Raw genomic sequence first — 17,221 nt, forward strand, 5'->3', positions numbered from 1 at the left:
CCCTCCAGGACACAGAGCGTTCAGGACCCGGGGGCGCCGGGGTGCAGGGCGCAGCATGTTCAGAAGTTGCAGATCCCGTGACTGGGGGATACCCATGTGGCGGAGGTCACTAGGAGCACTGGTCCTGGGTCCACCACGGGCTGAGCGATCCCAGAAGCCCGCCAAGAGGAAGTTTTGCACGGTGGGGGATTATTACCCTGGGGGGCGCTCTCCTTCCCCCTCCACTCTCCTCCTCAGGTGCAGCGTCCTCCCGGCGCAGCCCCTTATCCTGTGTGGGCTCCTCCTGCCGCGCCGGGCTACTCCGCAGACGGGGAAGCTACTCAAACGGCTCCGCTGCCGCTGAGTTTACCGGTTGCCTAGCAACCCCAGGCGGGGTCGGGGGGGGGGGGCGCGGGCGGCGCGGGAAGCGACCCCGGGCACGTGACTCCCGCGCGTGGCGTCGGAAGCACAGCCTGGCCCTCCTCTCCTGGGGGTCGGGGGTTGGGGAGCAAAAGTGGCCACGTCAGTGAACTGCCGGTAGTGGGAGTAAACGTTTGCAGGGGGCTTTGCAGTGGCGCCTGTCCACGTGGGTCAGCAAGGTCCGAGAAAACCAGGAACAGTAGTGCTTGGGAAGCCCTGAGCCCTGGCTGGTGGGAGGCCTCGTGGTTTGCTCCTCATCTTGGCAGGCCATTGTACCACTCCTTCCTGCAGTTTCTCTTTTCTTCTCTTCTCTTCTTCTCTTTCTTTTCCCTTGCTCTCTCTCTCTCCCTTTCCCTTCCTCCCTCCCTTCCTTTCCTTCCTTCCTTCCTTCCCTCCCTCCCTCCCTCCCTTCCCTCCCTCCCTCCCTCCCTCCCTCCCTCCCTTCCTTCCTTCCTTCCTTCCTTCCTTCCTTCCTTCCTTCCTTCCTTCCTTCCTTCCCTCCCTTCCTTCCTTCCTTCCTTCCCTCCCTCCCTTCCTCCCTTCCTCCCTTCCTTCCTTCCTTCCTTCCTTCCTTCCTTCCTTCCCTCCCTTCCTCCCTTCCTCCCTCCCTTCCCTTCTTTCCTCCCTTCCTCCCTTCCTTTCCTTCCTTCCTTCCTTCCTTCCTTCCTTCCTTCCTTCCTTCCCTCCCTCCCTCCCTTCCTTCCCTCCCTCCCTCCCTCCCTCCCTTCCTTCCTTCCCTCCCTCCCTCCCTCCCTCCCTAAACTCAGGGGTACTGGACCACTGAGCCACACCCCCAGCCCTATGAACGCTCCATCCTCCTGCCTGCACCGCACCTGGCTTCCTTCCAGTAATTGCCTCGTCCCCCTGCTACCATCTCCCCTACACTTTGAGTAGTGAACACGTGGGCCCACACTGACCCAGAGGAAACTCCTTGCCACGGGGGCCCTGGATTTCCACCACTTAGCTGCACAGCTGGCTCGTTGCAAACCTGTAGTAAGTGTTCCCTGAGTGAATGAGTGAATGGATGTTTCTCAGGGATGAAGGCAATTAAAGTGAGGTAATGTAAACTAAGAGAAGGAGATTTGGCTAGAGACCACATCTGGGACCCAGACGGCTCCCGGCTCCCGTGGGAAGCTTGGAGTGCCCTTTGGCCATTTGCTACCTGGGCAAGTTCCTTTCCGTTTCTAAGCCTCAGTTTCCCTCATCTGCAAAGTGGGGGGATAGCAGCTGCCCTTAGAGGATAATCAGGAGGATTAAATGAGATGACACAGAGGAGTGTCCGGCCCTGTGCTGAAGGCAGAGCTGGTGGGACAGGAATAAACACCCCCTCTCTATTTACCATGGCAGGGAAGGAGGTTAACCTGGGTTCAGGGATGGACGCTGGAGATTTGGACAGACAGGAAATGAGTCATCCAAAGAGTGGGATTCGGGGTTGGAACTGAGCCTTGGAAATTGGTTCCAAGTTGCAGGGGGAAGGGCTGGGGAGAGCGTTCCAGACTGGGAGTGGAGGGTGACGTGAGCAAAGGAGAGGTGGTCCTCAAGGAGGAAAGGCATGGGGTGGGTGGTGGATCACTCTGACAGCAGTGGACTGTCCTGCAGGGGAGAAATAAGAGAGGACTTGGCAAAGGTCACTCGCAGCCAGTTTGTGAGGGGCCCAGAGGCAGGGGATTCCCAGATTTCCTGTGGGAAGCCCTGAGTGGGGTTTGGAGCTCGGAAGTAACAGAAGTGCCCACTCCTCTCCTGCTTCCCAGCCCCTCCACAAACACACTTTTGACACTGTCCTGCCTTGAACAGAGAAGGGCAAGGACATCCCCACCCTGCGGGCCTCGCTACCGAAGATGAGCCCCTAAAAGCTTCTGCCGCCTACCCCTCCCACTTGGCTCCTGCTGCCACCAGCTTCTCTGGCCAAGCACTCCTGCAGCGGGGTGGGGAGGGGGTGCAAAACCCCACTGAAAGGGCTTCGTGTGAGCAGCGGCCAATCAGAGCCAGACTCACCGCCCAGAGGTAGGAAAGGAGCTGCAGGATGGAGGGACCCAGAGTGGCTGGCGGGGCTGTGGCTCCCACCCGCCCGGGAGGCCGGCTGCTGATATGGGTGGAGCGTGGGGGAGGGGGTGGATAAGCAAAGAGGAATGGGAAAAGTTGAAAGGAAACTTTCTCTTATTCAGTGATTTATTTTGGGCTCCCCACCCACACCCACAATCAGGAGGCCCAAGTGTTGCCAACTGCCGCCGGAAACTGTTCTCTGGTAACCTCTTGGCAGGCCTAACGCAGCCACCCTGGGAAACCAGCGTGAGGTCATATAATGAGGAGCATTCACCAGGAAGTCGTTTTTAAAATCTTGCACTCTCTCTCAGATCTCCGCCCAATCACTGCGTCTGCTGGCGGCAACAGAAATTCTTTGCCCAGAGCAGCGCCTGGCCCTGGACATTTTCTAGGCCAGTCCACGATCCACTGTGCCCCTGACCCCTCCTTTCCTTTTCTGATTTTTTTATTGTGATAAAATGTTACAAAATTTACTGTCTTCAGCATGTTAGGGTACGGTTCAAAAGCAGGGAGCACATTTGCAGCGTATGCAGCCACGCCCACTGCCCATCTCCAGCGCCCTTCCGTCTTCCCAAAGAAGCTGTACCCAAGAAACAGTAGGCCCCGTTCCCCACGCCCGCGGTGACCACCTTCGCTTTCCTTTTTGGTTCTATGACTTTTTGTAGAGAGGACTGGGGATTGAACCCAGAGGCATTATAGCCTTTTTTATTTTTAAGACAGGGTCTCACTGAGTTGCAGAGGGCCTTGCTATATTGCTGAGGCTGGCCTCGAACTTGTGATCCTCCTGTCTCGGGCTTCCTAGTCCCTGGATCGCAGGCCTTCCACGCCTGGCTTCTGTCTCTATGACTGACTAAGCGTCTCGTGTAAGTGGAAACACAGTTTTTGTGACTCTCTTACTTCACTTAGCCGATGTCCTCAAGGTTCACCGGTGTTGTGGTGTGCGCCAGAATTTCTGTCCTTTTTAAGGCCGAATGAAATTCCATTAGGTATGTATATTCCACACCTGAGGTGCTTCTGCATCTCAGCTGTCATGCATAACGCTGCAATGGAAAGGGGTGTGCAAGTATTCCTCTGGGTCTATACCAGAAGGAATTGCTAGATCACAAGGCAGTTCTATTTTCCGAGGAATTTCCATACAGCAGCTGTACCACTTTACACTCCTATCCATATGCTTAAGGGCGGTCTTTCCATCTTTTTGCCAATACTTATTTTCTGTGTGTGTGTGTGTGTGTGTGTGTGTGTGTGTGGTACTAGGGATTGAACCCAGGGATGCTCTACAATTGAGCTATTCCCCCCAATTCTTTTTAAAATTTTTGTTTTGAGACACGGTCTTGCTACATTTTCCAGACTGGTCTGGAACTTGCAACTAGGATTGTGGTAGTGTACCACTGTGCCTAGCTAATAATATCTTTTGATGCATAAACATTTCTAATTTCCTCCCTTCCTTCCTTTTTTGGTATGGGGGATTGAACCCAGGAGTGCTTAATCACTCAGCCAGCCTTTTTATTTTTTTTTTATTCGGAGACAGGGTTTTGCTAAGTTGCTTAGGGCCTCACTAAGTTGCTGAGGCTGGTCTTGAACTTGCGATCCTCCGGTCTCAGCCTCGTGGAGTTGCTGAGATTACAGGCCTGCACCGTGGTGCCTGGGTCTAATTTTCATAAAGTCCAGTTCGTTTGCTGTTTGTTGCTCTTTCACTACTGTGACCAGAAGGATTTTAAAGGAGGAAAAGTTTGTTTGGGGCTCACAGTTTCAGAAGTCTCAATCCATAGACAGCAGGCTCCCTTCCTCGGGGCTCAAGGTGAGGCAGGACATCATGGTGCAAGAGTGTGGCAGAGGGAAGCAGCTCGCATGATGCTCAGGAAGCAGAGAGAGAGAGGATCTGTGCTCCAGATACAAAATGTGTACCCCACGGCCCCGCCCCCAATGAACCACCTCCTCCAGCCTCACCCCACCTGCCTCCAGTTACCACTCGGTTCATCCCATCAGGGACTGATTCACTGATTAGGTTAGGCCTGTGACCAACCATTTCTCCTTGCATTGTCTCATACGTGAGTTTTTGGGGGACACCTCACATCCAAACCATACCATCTGCTTTTTCTTTTCTTTCTTTCTTTCTTTCTTTCTTTTTTTCTTTTTTTTTTTTTTTGTGCCTATGTCTTTGTATCATGTCCAAGAAATTGCTAATTGCTAAGTTCAAAGTCATAAAAATTTTCCCTGCTACGTTTTCTTCTAAGAGTTTTATAGTTTTAGGTCTGACATTTAGGTTATCACCATTGGTTTAAAAGCCTGTCTTTCTGGGGCTGGGGGCGCAACTCAAGTGCTAGGGTACTGGCTTGGCATGTTCAAGGCCAGGGGTCTGTTTAGCTGTCCTCATGCCAGAACCACATTCTTGATTTCTAGAGCTTTGCACTAAGTTTTGAAATCAGGAAGTGTGAGTCCTCCAGCTTTGTTCTTTTTCAAAATCGATTTGGCTCTTTGGAGTCCTGTGAGACACCCCACATAAATTCTGGGATGGATTTTTCTTTCTTTATTATTTGGATGTACTAGGATCAAACCCAGAGTCTGGCCCAGGCTAGGCAAGTACTTTACCACTGAGCCACACCGCCAGCCAGGATAAATTTTTTTAATCTCTGCAAAAAGTGTCGTAGGGATTTTGACAGAACTGCGTTGAGTCTGTAGATCATTTGGGGTGGGGTAGACATCTTGACAGGGTTTCACTCTGGGAATGTGGATGACTTTCCATTTGTTTACATCTTTAATTTCTTCTGGTGCCTGTTTTCATTGTACAGAGCTTTTGTCTCCTGGGTTAAGTTGATTCTGAGGAGTTTTATTTTATTTTATTTTTTTGATGCTACTTCAAATGAAAAAGTTTGTAGTGGCAAATTTGAAACAAATTTCTTTCCTCCAATTGTTCATTATTATTGTACAGAAATGTAACTGATTTTTCGTGTTGATTTAATATCTAGTTACTTTGCTGAATTTATTAGTTATAACAATTATTTTGAATACTTAGTCTTCCACATGTAAGATTATATCACCTGTGAACAGAGTTTTACTTCTTCCCTTCCAATTTGAATGCTTGTTATTATTCTTAATCTTGTTTAATGTTTTGGCTGGAACTTTCAGTACTAAGTTGAATACAAATATCTACCGAAAGGGGCCATCCTTGCTGTCCCTCCCCTTTTAAAATAACTGTTTTATTTTAGAACAGTTGTGGGTTTATAGAAAAGTTGCAAAGGTAGTACAGAGGATTCCCAGATGCCCCATATCTGGTTTCCTCTATCATTACCATCTTACATTAGCACTGTACATTTTTTTTAAATGTGTGAGCTAATATTGAGACATACTATTATTTTTTAAAAATATTTTTCAAGTTATTGATGCACCTTTATTTAATTAATTTGTTTACATGTGGTGCTGAGGATTGAACCCAGTGCCTCACACATGCTAGGCAAGCACTCTACCACTGAGCCCCACCCCCAGCGGATACATACTATGATTAACTAAATGAAGTCCATAGTTTTAAAAAATATCCTTAGTTTCTTGCTGTTAGAGTTTGATTCTGGAATGTCTCTCAAAGGCTCAGTCAGGTGTTGAAGGCCTGGCCTCCAAGTGTTGGGGTGTGGGGTCTTAGGAAGCGATTAACCCATCCGTGGGTCAATGTCTTGATAGGTTCCTAGCATATGGCATTTTGGGGAGGTGGTGGGTACTAAGAGGTGGAGCCTGGTTGGAGGAAGCAGGTCTCTGGGGGCATGCCCTGGGAGGGTGTCTCCTGCCACGCCATCCTGCAGACCCTTCCTCTTTCTGCTTCTTGGCCACCTGGAGGTGAGTAACTTTGCTCTCTCACCCGCTCCCCACCATGATGATCTGCCTCACCACAGTCTAGAATCAGTGGAGTCAGGTGACCATGGACTAAAACTTCTGAAACTGTGAGCTGAAATAAATATTTCCTCCTCTCAGTTTCTTTTCTCAGGTATTTTGTTGTAGCAATGCAAAGCTGACTTATATACTCCGGTGTCTTTTTTTCTGTTCTAGGATCTCAGATTGCCTTTCATCATCATGTCTTTTTAGGTTCCTCTTGTTTCCCAGACTTTTCTGGTTTTTAATAACCTTGACAGTTTGAGGAGTGCTAGTCAGCTCTTTGTAGAATGTCCCTTGACTGGTGGTATGTGCTTGATTTTTTTTTTTTTTTTTTTTTCATGGTTAGACTGCAGTTATAGGTTTTGGGAAGAAAGATCCCAGAGACAAGGTAACCATTTCATCATGCCATCCTATCAGGGTACATGCTATGCCCTGTGGATCACTATGGTGTCCATTATTATTATTATTATTGTTGTTGTTGTTGTTGTGGGGATTGTACCCAAGGGTGCTCTACTACTAAGTTACATCCAAAGCCCTTATATTTCTTGATTTCTTGAGACAGGGTCTCTCTAAGTTGCTCAGAGCCTCACTAAGTTGCTAAGACTGGCCTCAAACCTGCGATCCTCCTGCCCCAGCCTCCTGAGTCTCTGGGATCACTGGCGTGAGCCACCATGCTGGACTCTTTGGTGCTCATCTTGATTGCTCTGCTGAGGAGTGTGTGCATGGCTTTCCTACTCTGGGCTTAACCCCCGCCCTGCTTCCATACTGAACTCTGTGGAAGGAAAATGCTGTGCACTCTTGGGTTGGGGAGTCGTGGTCTGCCTTCTCTGGGCAGAGTAGCTACTGCATTATTCAGAATTCTTCTCCATAGGGCTTAGGTGGTCACTGTTGTAGCCTGAGCTCTCTTTGGCCCATAATGTGCAGTATAATGACATTTGGAAGAAACTGTCTCTCTCCCCACTGATGTTGAAAACAGGCTGCCCGTTGCTTTGTGGGGAGAAGGTGCGCAGACTCTGCCGTGGAGCCCAGCACACATCCGCTTCCACGCCCCGCTTCCCTCCAGCAGCAGAGTGCCTGGGTAGCTGTGTGTGAGCTGCAGAGCCGTCTTCGACAGCTTTGAGGACGGCATCCATCCTACCAAGGGCGGGACCACCACCCAGACCAGACCTCCCTGGGCCGTCGGTGCGAGACTCCCTCTCAGGGACGTGGTCCTGTTGGCAGGCAGGCCGAGCATGCCTCCAGGCTCCTCTGCCCCCTCCTTTCCTCAAGTTCCAGGTGACAGTATTGGAGGATGTTCTCCACCCGGACTGGGGCCATAGAGCTGGGACTTTTCTTGGGGAATTGGGGACCCCAGAATAAAAAAGGCACCCACGGTCCATATCCAGAGAAAAGAGGAACATGGGAAAAAAGGAGAAGGAGCCACATTTGAGTGTATTTCTGGGGCCGGGTGAAGAGACTTTGGAAAGGGGGGAACGCTTAAGGCATTTCAGAAGACGCCACGCCCTGTGAACTTGGGCCTTCTGCTCTAGGACACCCGTCCTCTGCCTGATATGCCACCACTGGTTGTCACAGGCTCTGGATTGGAGATGGAAGGCTGACCAGAAACCTCGGAGGCTTTTGTTATTTTTTATTTCTTGGGTGTTGGGGATGGAACCCTGGGGTGTTTTCTCACTGAGTCACATCCCCAGCCCTTTTTATTTTTTGTTTTGAGACAGAGTTTTGCTAAGTTGCTGAGACTGGCCTCAAACTTCCAATCTCCTGCCTCAGCCTCCCGAGCGGCTGACAGAGGTTTAACCATATTGCTTTCCTCTTGCTCTCTCTGAGACCCGGAGACTGCAGTCAGAGCCTGGGGCTCTAGGTCACCCCAGAGCATTCAGAGTTTGGGGGAGTCCAGGAGGTGCTAGGATGTCAAGCACGCACTTCAAAGGCTGCCCTCCCTCCAGCTCTTCTTTCTCTGCTGCATAGGAGGCGAAGGCCGAGATTCCCCGGCCGCCTGGCCTAGTGGCTGTGCCCCCTCATGTGTTTGTTGGTGGGACCCAGCACCCTGCCCTGGGCCTTGCCTTCGAGCCTCCCCACTGGTCTGCCTCCTGCCTCCTTGTTCTTTCCTGGCCGTGTCTCCTCTGGCTCCTTCAGTGGCCTCATTAGGCTCCTCCCAGCTGAGTCGTCCTGCTCTGCCCCACCTTCCTCCATGGCATTAGTGACCACATGCATATGGTGTCCCCCAGGTCCAGGTCCCTGGGCCTCTATGTCAGTGCTGGTCCGGACTTCGACTTGGCTGCCCCAGGTGGCCTGTTCAGATGCTGCAGCTCCCCACTGACTCAACCTGTCGGGAGTGAGGTCCCTGTGCCCCCATGTGTCCCTCTCCCAGGACCCATCCTACAGTTAGTCACCCACTGTTTGAATCAGTCCGTGTAGCAGTGACCGATTTACCCACCAAGAACTGTACCCACCAACACAGCTTAGAGGAGGGAAAGCTGATTCTGACTCAGAGCTGCAGAGGATCAGGCCACGGTCGTCAACTCCATAGCTCTGGGCCTGAGTGAGGGCGAACATGATGGCAGAAGGGCACGGCAGAGGAAAGCTACTCAGTTCATGATGGTCAGGGGCGAGGGAGGGAGAGAGAGGGAGAGACAGGGAGAGACAGGGAGGGAGGGGAGGGGAAGGAAGGAAGGAAGAAAGAAAAGGTTCCAGGGACAAAATAAATCCCCTAAAGGCACACTCCCAGTGACCTCCTACCTCCAACACCCTACATGCCCACAGCTACCACCCAGTTAATCCGTCCAGGTATATTAATCCACCGATTAGCTCACAGCTCTCACAATCTAATCATGTCACCTCTGAACATTCACTCATTGTCCCATACATGAGCTTTTGGGGACATCTCATATCCAAACCACAACAGCTACAACTTAAGGGACAGCTCTTGACGGAGCCTATAAAGCCATGAGTCCGTGTGAGACCCCGTGAACATGGGCACAGGCACGTGTTGCGTGCTGCGTGCTCCCCGTGTGAACCCCGGGGTGGCTTCGGGTTGTGCCTGCCGGGGGCCCTTGCCAGGCAGGACAGCGTCTCCCCTGTGGGATTCTGGAGCCTGCGTTCTCCGTATGCACGCACCTCAGTGGTTGCAAGGGGAGCAAATTTTAAAACAATGAGAAGGGACAGTGTGAAGTAGGAAAAGCAACTGCAGAACGCTGCGCAGAGTGTTGTAGCTCTACAGATAATTTTAGGACAGAACTTGGGAGAATTTACACCGGACCGTTCATGGAAGCATGCTCTGGACTGAGGATCAGGGAGGATTTTCACTTTTGCACACATTTTTCTGAAGTTTGGAATGTTTGCAGCACACGTGTTTTTTGTAATGGGGAAAATAATGATCAACTTAAGCAGACAGCGTGGAGGTAGAGCCCTTGCCTGCATGCATGAGGCCCTGGGTTCAACCCCAGCCCTGCGAAATTAGAAAACTAAACACACACACACACACACACACACACACACGCACGCACAAGCCAAAGGTGGAAGCACAAGATGCCAGCAGTCTGGAATACATGATCCTGAATTTGCATCCAGGCAGATGTGTTGGTTGGTCCTTCCTCGCGTATGGTCTCCATGAAGTCTAGGACCATGACTGCCTTCGGTACTTCTGAATTTCCAGAATTTAGAGAAAGTGAGGGGTCAGCAAACTGTAAACTACTGTAAAAGATGGCAAATATTTCAGACTTTGCAGGCCAAGAGAGGAAAAAAAACCAATCATGAAGGTACTTTTATTTATTTATTTCTGTGGTTTTAGGGATGGACGCCAGGGGTGCTGGACTAGGAGGCCCCATCTGTTAGTGCCAAAAGAGCAGGCAGGCTGCCAACCTCCCGAATCATCTCAGCTGTTTGTTCAGAAATGAGGTTTCACACAGGAACGGGGGAGGCAGGGATGAAAGGGTGCTGGTGGAGCCACTCTCCTGGTGGAGCATGAGCCACTGAACAAAGGCCCGGGGTTTATGGAGGTTATTTTGAGGGTGGCCTAGTGAGCCTATCCGTTTGGGCACTTAGGAAACAGGTTTGTGAGAATTTAAAAATTTGTTTTTACTGGGCAATATTTTTACTTGGAGAAGAATGGAGGGTCTGGGGCTGGAGTTGTGGCTCCGGGGGGAGCGCTTGCCTAGCACGGGTGAGGCACTGGGTTTGATCTGCAGCACCACATAAAATAGATACATAAAATACAGGTATTTTGTCCATCTACAACTTAAAAAAAGAAAAGAACGGAGGGTCTGGGGTCAGCATTCAGTGTTGGTTTCCTTCCCCTCAGGTCCCATTGCACAATCACTGGGAAGGCATGTATTTGGGGAAGGATTAATGCTTTGGCTTCCTTTCTGGGGACTGTTCTGTCATTGGGAAGGAATGCGCTGGAAAGCTCTCAATGTATGGCTTTTTCATCCCTTTCTCCGGACTCACTGTGTTGGGTTTTTTTTTTTTTTTTTTTTTTTTTTTCCATATCTAATACCATCCCTACCCCTTTTTATTTTGAGACGGGGTCTCTCTAAGTTGCTGAGGCTGGCCTTGAACTTGTGATCCTCCTACCTCAGCCTCCCAAATCACGTAGGTGCTTTTGACAAAAGAGAAAACTGATTTCCACGCACAAGACTGATGAGATTAAAAACACTATGATAATTGAAAACACTTTTTTCGTAATACAGTTCTATAAAATAATGAGAAGAATGGAATTCCTTGGGGGAGAGAAAACGTTTTGCTTAATTATGGATTGAAGTTAGTGTTCTCTGCCACCAAAATCAGTTGCTAGTGTCTGGTTTAAAAACAAACAAACAAACCACAAAACAATTTCAAAATGTAAAAGCTGGCTGGATGTGGTGGCGTGTGTCTGTTAGTCTCAGCACTGGGAAGGCTCAGGTAGGAGGATCATGGAGCCCAGGCAGGACTCTGAAGCCCGAGCAACGTAGGAAGGCCCCATTTCTAAATAAGCCAGTTAATAGAAACGTCTATACACGGGTCACACAAAGCAGCAGATCGGACTGCCCTTGTGATAAGCAATCAGTACAATCTTAGTTTCATAAGTGAAAGGGGAGGAAAGGAAGGCAATTCTCCATATTCCAGTACAGCAGTGTTTGGAGGGAGAGGTGTTGATAACCACCCCGCAGCGCCTAGACAGACCTCGCAGCTGGAGGTGAGCCGGCTTTGGAGGAACTGCTGGGGGCAGCACAGCTCTGCCTGGGGGCCGATGGCCTGTGCTCTTCCTCCAGGATCATGTTACATGGCTGTCCCCTTCCCGCACTTGGTAGTCGGTTGTCAGAGGATGGTAAGCATGAGTCTGGTGGAGGACAGTGGCCCAATGACCACTCTTCCCACCCTGTCATCCTGTGGCTGAGACACTGCTGCACGCCAGGTAGGGACAGGGGCTGGCACATGGGGTACTGGTCAAGCCCCCCTGAGGCCTGAGCATTCCCATGCCGCCCTCCTGCTTCATGCAGGGCCTGTCTGCAGCTCCCGTCTCCACGGGTCTTGGTACCCAGGGACCAGGAAGTAAGGGGGTGGGTAAGGCCAGTTCTGGTGCCCCGTTCTGAGGTGGCGAGGTGGCTGCACCAGGCTCTCTGCCTCTCCCAAGCTCCCTGGAGGACATTCTGCTGCCCTCTTTGGGGGCTCCTTGAAATGCTGTGGATTCAGGGTGTGCAGCTGCCACTGAAAGCACACGGTGTCTTATTTATTTTTTTGTGGTGCTGGGGATTGAACCCAGGGCCTTGTGCATGTGAGGCAAGCACTCTACCAACTGAGCTACATCCCCAGCCCGTGCACAGTGTCTTAGGACGGCGGGAGAGCTGGAGCCAGTGCTGGGGAGCCACCCAGGCCGGCTCGGTGCTTCCCCAGAGATGCCGTAAAGGAAGCAGGGAAGGCACTGTCTGGGGTGTGCCTGCCTGAAGAGAGGCCCACCCGTGGGGGTGGAGTGTTTGGGGACAGCGTGTAGCAGGGCCCTCTGGTGACACGTGCGTAGGACAGCAACCTCTTGAAGCTCACCTGGGAGGCCGCCTGCTGTGTGGCCACTACCCAATCCCAGTGCCTGTCCAGGTCACCCAGCACCATTGGGGTCCAGGGCTTGGGCTGGTCCCCTGGCTTTGCACTTATGCCAACCACGTCCTCACCCTCAATGCACCTGTAGACCAATCTGTAAAACTAAAGACCTTCCGGAGTGAAGCTTCATTAAAAATTAATTTTTAACTAATTAATGTGACCCTGATACACTATTTCATGAGCAATGAGCTTTAGGAGGAACTTTGGAGAAAGACTGGGGCAGAAAACAAGGCCTGTCCTTGGTCCTGTAGGAGCAGCTAGAGACCTCCAGGGGCCCATGACACTCAGGGCCCCTTTGGAGTCTCTGGAATTCGCCTGTAAGCTCCCACCACGTGACCTGTGGGGGGGGCCGCTCAATGCTGTCCCGGTTCCGCAGCTGAGGAAGTCAGAGACCGGCGGCCCAGGTTAGTACAAGTGGTTTATTCCTTCTCCAGGTGGGGACATACACGTGTCAGGCAAAGGTCTGCCCACCCGGCCCCCACGGCAACCCCCGAGGGATTTTAGTTTAGTTTACATGCATAAAAAATAACTGTCAGGTTATCAAGAATGAACCGTTAGAAGCCACAGCTCGAGGTCGGAGCTCCTAGCTGCAGGTGACATGGGCACCCAGAGTTCACGGTAAGCACAGGTTAACACGGGTGAGTCACAGAGGGCCCCGGCTGCCCTGGGGCTGAGGCCCGCTCTGCAGTCCACTTGTGCTGCCAAAGTGGCTCTTCCCAAGGGGAGCAGAGCCCGTCCTGAGCTGCTAGCCGTGGCCCCGCTCTGCTGCAAAGGCCCGGCTCCAGTGTTGTGCACGCTGGGGTGGCAGGAGGGTGGGAGCACCAAAGACCCCACCCTGGTCCCTGGGCGGGCAGGATGCGGGTCATCGTTCCCTCCCGGCCAACACCATTTCCCTCCTTCTCACCTGGCAGGGCAGGGGCCCCAGACACTGGGGTGGGGACAGGGAGGTGGGACCTGTGCCCACATGGAGCCAGGATAGTAGCATTTCACTAAAGCTGGTGGCCAGCCTGCTCCGAGACCAAAGGGAGGCGACAGCTGTCTTGAGTTGTCCCCAGAACAGGGGACCCCGCCCCGCTTGTCCTGTGAACTCTCGCCTCTCACCGGGCCTCCAGATGCCCTCCGACAGCCCCTCGGACAGGAAGTCTCACTGGCCTTTCATTTTAACATCCCCACCCTCCCTGTCCTCCAGATCTGTTAAGAACTGGCCAGCGCCAGCGAAACCCGCAAAGGCAGCGGTGCAGAAACCGTGTGAGGGATGCGCCCGAATCTAGCGTAGGGACTGGAAGGCGTGGAGTTGCAAGTCTTTGGATCATCAAAATGTTTAAAACACTGGAAAAAAGAGTCAAGCTGCTTTCAAAGTGTCTGCTCACCCCTGAGACGGTCCCTGTCTGCAGCATCCATTCCAGAGCTGGTTCTGGCCGATGGAGGCTGGAGATGGGTGGAACATGGCAGCTTTCTCCCCTGTGTCCACCTGGGCCACCAGCCTCCCCCTCCACCCTGACACAGTGCCCCCGGGCTCAAGGAGTCTATGTGGCCCTGGGAACGTGGAGAGTGTTCTGGCCTCAGGGACACCACGGCCCCTAAGCACGTCTCCTGATCAGTCCCTCCCACTGTCCCCTGCTGGGAAATGGAGGACAGAGGACACGGAGAGTAGCTAACCAGGGACAGAGTCTGATGGGGGGGCCCGCGGGAACACAGCTCTGAGGACAGTGCAGATGGATGTGAGCCCCTTCTTACCGCCGCTCCCCCCACCCTGGCAAGCAAGGGACGTCAGGATGAGCTGAACCAGGCATGTGGCTCAGGAACGGCGGCCAGGTCCTGGGGTGGTCTGGGGTGCAGAGCAAGGCAGGAGAGAGGCTGGCCCTGCCGTGGGCCTTCTGTCTGCCCAGGGCTCTGGTCAGGAGTCTCAGCCATGCCTCTGCTGCCCCAGGAGCCGGCCAGCCCCCAGGTGCTTTGGTTTCTATTGAAGAAACAGCTTATATTCACACTCGTTAACACCACAGGGAAGGAGGAGGCTGGTGCTCCCGAAAGTCCAAGTCTCTTAGGCTGGAAACTGGTTCCCGTAGTGCCTCAGGTGCTCATCTGCCACGGACATGTAGGTGGCCCTCATGCTGGGAGAGTACTGTGGGAGAGAGCAGGGCAGGCAGGCACAGTTTGTCACCAGGCAAACTGGACAGTCCACCACCACCCACCCTGTCCCCGTATCCTGAGGTCCCATGCTCACAGATTCAACCAATCTCAGATGAAGATATTTCTTAAAAACTGTGTCTGCACTGAACACGTTCAGGCCTTTTCTTGTTATTCCCTGAACGATACAGGATACAAACTTTACATCACGTGTACATTGCATTAGGAATTGTAACACAGGACACAGGAGGACCATGTGGGTTATGTGCACTGCTACGTCATTTTATATTAGGGACTGCGGCCTCCTCACCCCACATGGGTACCCAGTGGCCAGGAGCTTGCACAGGGGGAAACCAGGCCAGCTGGGTACGGAGTGTTAATCACAAGGCATCATGGGGCTGGGGGATCTGAGAGTAGGTAGGGCCGGCTTTGTGCCTGGTGGTGCCTTCTGTCCCTTGTCCCTCAGGGTGTTTTGCTCCAGCCTCAAACGCACCACACACACACAGAGCACCCACGCTCTGACACAGAGAGGGTGAAATGACACCGGGCAAGACCCTGCCCACAGTTGCTTTTAAAGTGACATCAGTGGGCTGGGGCGTAGCTCAGTGGTGGAGCGTCCGCCTAGCATGTGTGACAACCTGGGTCAGAGCCCCGGCACCACAAAAAACAAGTGGCTGCAGACCGCCACTGCTCTCCAGGCAGCTCCAGCGGGGGCAGGGACCTGCACAAGGATGAACTCGGCAGGACTTCATCGTTCCTCAGGCAGCAAAGACAGGGCTTCTCACACCAGGCCCTGTGCCCAAGCACCTGGGGACCCTGTCCATGAGACTCGAGCTCCACATTTCTAATGAGCTTACGCGTGGTTGGTCTGCTGGCCTGAGCAGCAAGGGCCGCAGGCTCTGAACGTCTCTGGGCCCGGAGGGGCTTTGGAGGTGCAGGCCATTCACCCAGAGGGGACTGAATGCTTCTACCACTTGGCCTGGGGTCGGGGAGGAGGGACCCTACGCTCTTCAGCCCAGTGAGTCTCCATGAGAGGTGGCTTTGCCTCCCAGGGATTCTGACTGTCTGGGGATGTTCTGATTGTCATGGCGGGGGGCTGGGGTGCTACTGGCGCCCAGTGGATGGAGGCCAGGGATGCTGCTGAACACCCTATAATGCACAGGCCAGCCCCCGACAAAGGAGGACCCTGCCCATTGACAGTGCTGCGGCAATGCAGGCTTTCCACTGGTTTACAGGTGGCCGCACCAGCTTTGCCTGTGAAGTGTAAGAAGTGCAGGTCCCTAGGCCCGCCCCAGGTTCCTGATCAGAGGCAGGGTGGGCCCACAGTCCGCTTAACCAGTCCCCCTGGGTGATTCTGATGCTCCCTTGCAGGACCCTCGCCCTAGAGCAGTATTTCCCAAATGTGCTCCGTAAGTCTGTTGGCTTAGCACCTCCAGGAGTTCCCAGTGTTGGTGCTATTAAATGAAAAGAGCCAAAGGCCCTTGTTTTGGACCAAACTCCTGCAAGGGGCCCCATCAGACGTGGTGACAAGTCCAAATGGAGTCACCCAACCTAAAGTTTCCGTTCTCCAAACGGCAGCTAAGCTGTTCATCTGATCTTCAGAGAAATCGGGAGGATAAGAAAGACTGGCCGAGTTGCCTCCTGAGCAGGCCAGTTTCCTCCAGCCTGATCACAATGTTACCTCTGCTTTATCTTTATAAAAAGTGATCCAAGGGCTGGGGACGTGCTTGCCTAGATGTGCCTTGCTCTGGGCTTGACCCCCAGCACTGTGACCTGACCTGACATTAACCAATCTCTCCACTGTTCTGATTCCCTGTTCCAGCCTTCAGGGGAAGGTAACTGTGAAATGACCAGTCCACTTTTCGTCCCATTCTTTAGTCCTTTATCGTCTATAAAACCAGCCTCCCGGGGCGCTGGGGAGCAGCTCAGTGGAAAAGCATGTGTTTAGCTTGGGTGGCCCTGGGTTCCAGCCCCAGCACCACCGAAAACAATAAACAAACAAACAAAACCCCCTCCTGGGCTGGGCTCACTGGAACACTCCTTCTATTTATGGAATGTGGTGTTGTCCAATTCCAGAACTACAAATAAAGCCAAGGATCTTTAACTCAATTGGTAGTCACGTTCTTTGGATGGATTGTCCTGGGCCATTTTTGTCCATCAGGTCCAGGAAACAGGGCGGGGAAGGAGGGATTCCCTGAAGACAGAGCCGGGGAAGGCACGTTTCCAGTGGAGGAACAGGCTGTACCTTCCAGATGGCCTTGCTCGGTAGCCCGGCTGTCCCAGAGAGGGAGCTTGGCACAGGGAGGCGGTGTGTGTCTGCCTGTGTGTGTCGGATGCTGGGCATGAACCCAGAGCCTCGTGCATGCTAAGCACATGTTCTACCGCTGAGCCACACCCCCGGTTGGCTGTGTGGTCCTGACTGGGGAAACTCTCCATGCTGTGGCCAGCAGTGTCCTTAGCAATGTCCTCTGCCCCCAGTGGGCTGAGCTTGGTAGAGCGGCACAGCCAACTTTGCCAAAGCAACGAGGGTCTCTGGGCAGGCTTGATCCTAGTGGGGAGGTTTACTCTGTCCTTGAATCTTGCATGAAAGCCAGTTCTGGTCTACCTCTGCAGGTGGCAAGGGGACAGGCCTGGTCTTCCTAATCAGAAGGTATCTGAGAATCATTTTTATTTAGTGTCACAATGCACTAATTGCTTTTTCACAGCCGCGGATTTCCCCTGA

At 52.6% G+C, this 17,221-nt stretch overlaps 2 protein-coding genes across 3 annotated transcripts in view; both read right to left on the reverse strand.

The window, feature by feature from the left end:
• The window catches only part of DNAI2 (dynein axonemal intermediate chain 2), a 23,208-nt gene extending 22,917 nt beyond the window's left edge, over positions 1-291 (reverse strand). For both annotated transcript variants that reach the window (XM_079131956.1, XM_079131954.1), the window contains exon 1: positions 197-291. The gene's annotated coding sequence lies outside the window, so the exon portion shown is untranslated. The remainder of the gene's footprint in view (positions 1-196) is intronic.
• Positions 292-14,031: 13,740 nt separating this feature from the next.
• The window catches only part of TTYH2 (tweety family member 2), a 35,382-nt gene continuing 32,192 nt past the window's right edge, over positions 14,032-17,221 (reverse strand). Inside the window, exon 14 of the mRNA XM_079131957.1 lies at positions 14,032-14,494. Within this exon, the coding sequence (XP_078988083.1) occupies positions 14,414-14,494 (81 nt within the window). The 3' untranslated portion in view covers positions 14,032-14,413. The remainder of the gene's footprint in view (positions 14,495-17,221) is intronic.

Source organism: Sciurus vulgaris (genome assembly GCF_902686455.1).
Source record: "Sciurus vulgaris genome assembly, chromosome: 3".
Lineage (NCBI taxonomy): Eukaryota > Metazoa > Chordata > Mammalia > Rodentia > Sciuridae > Sciurus > Sciurus vulgaris.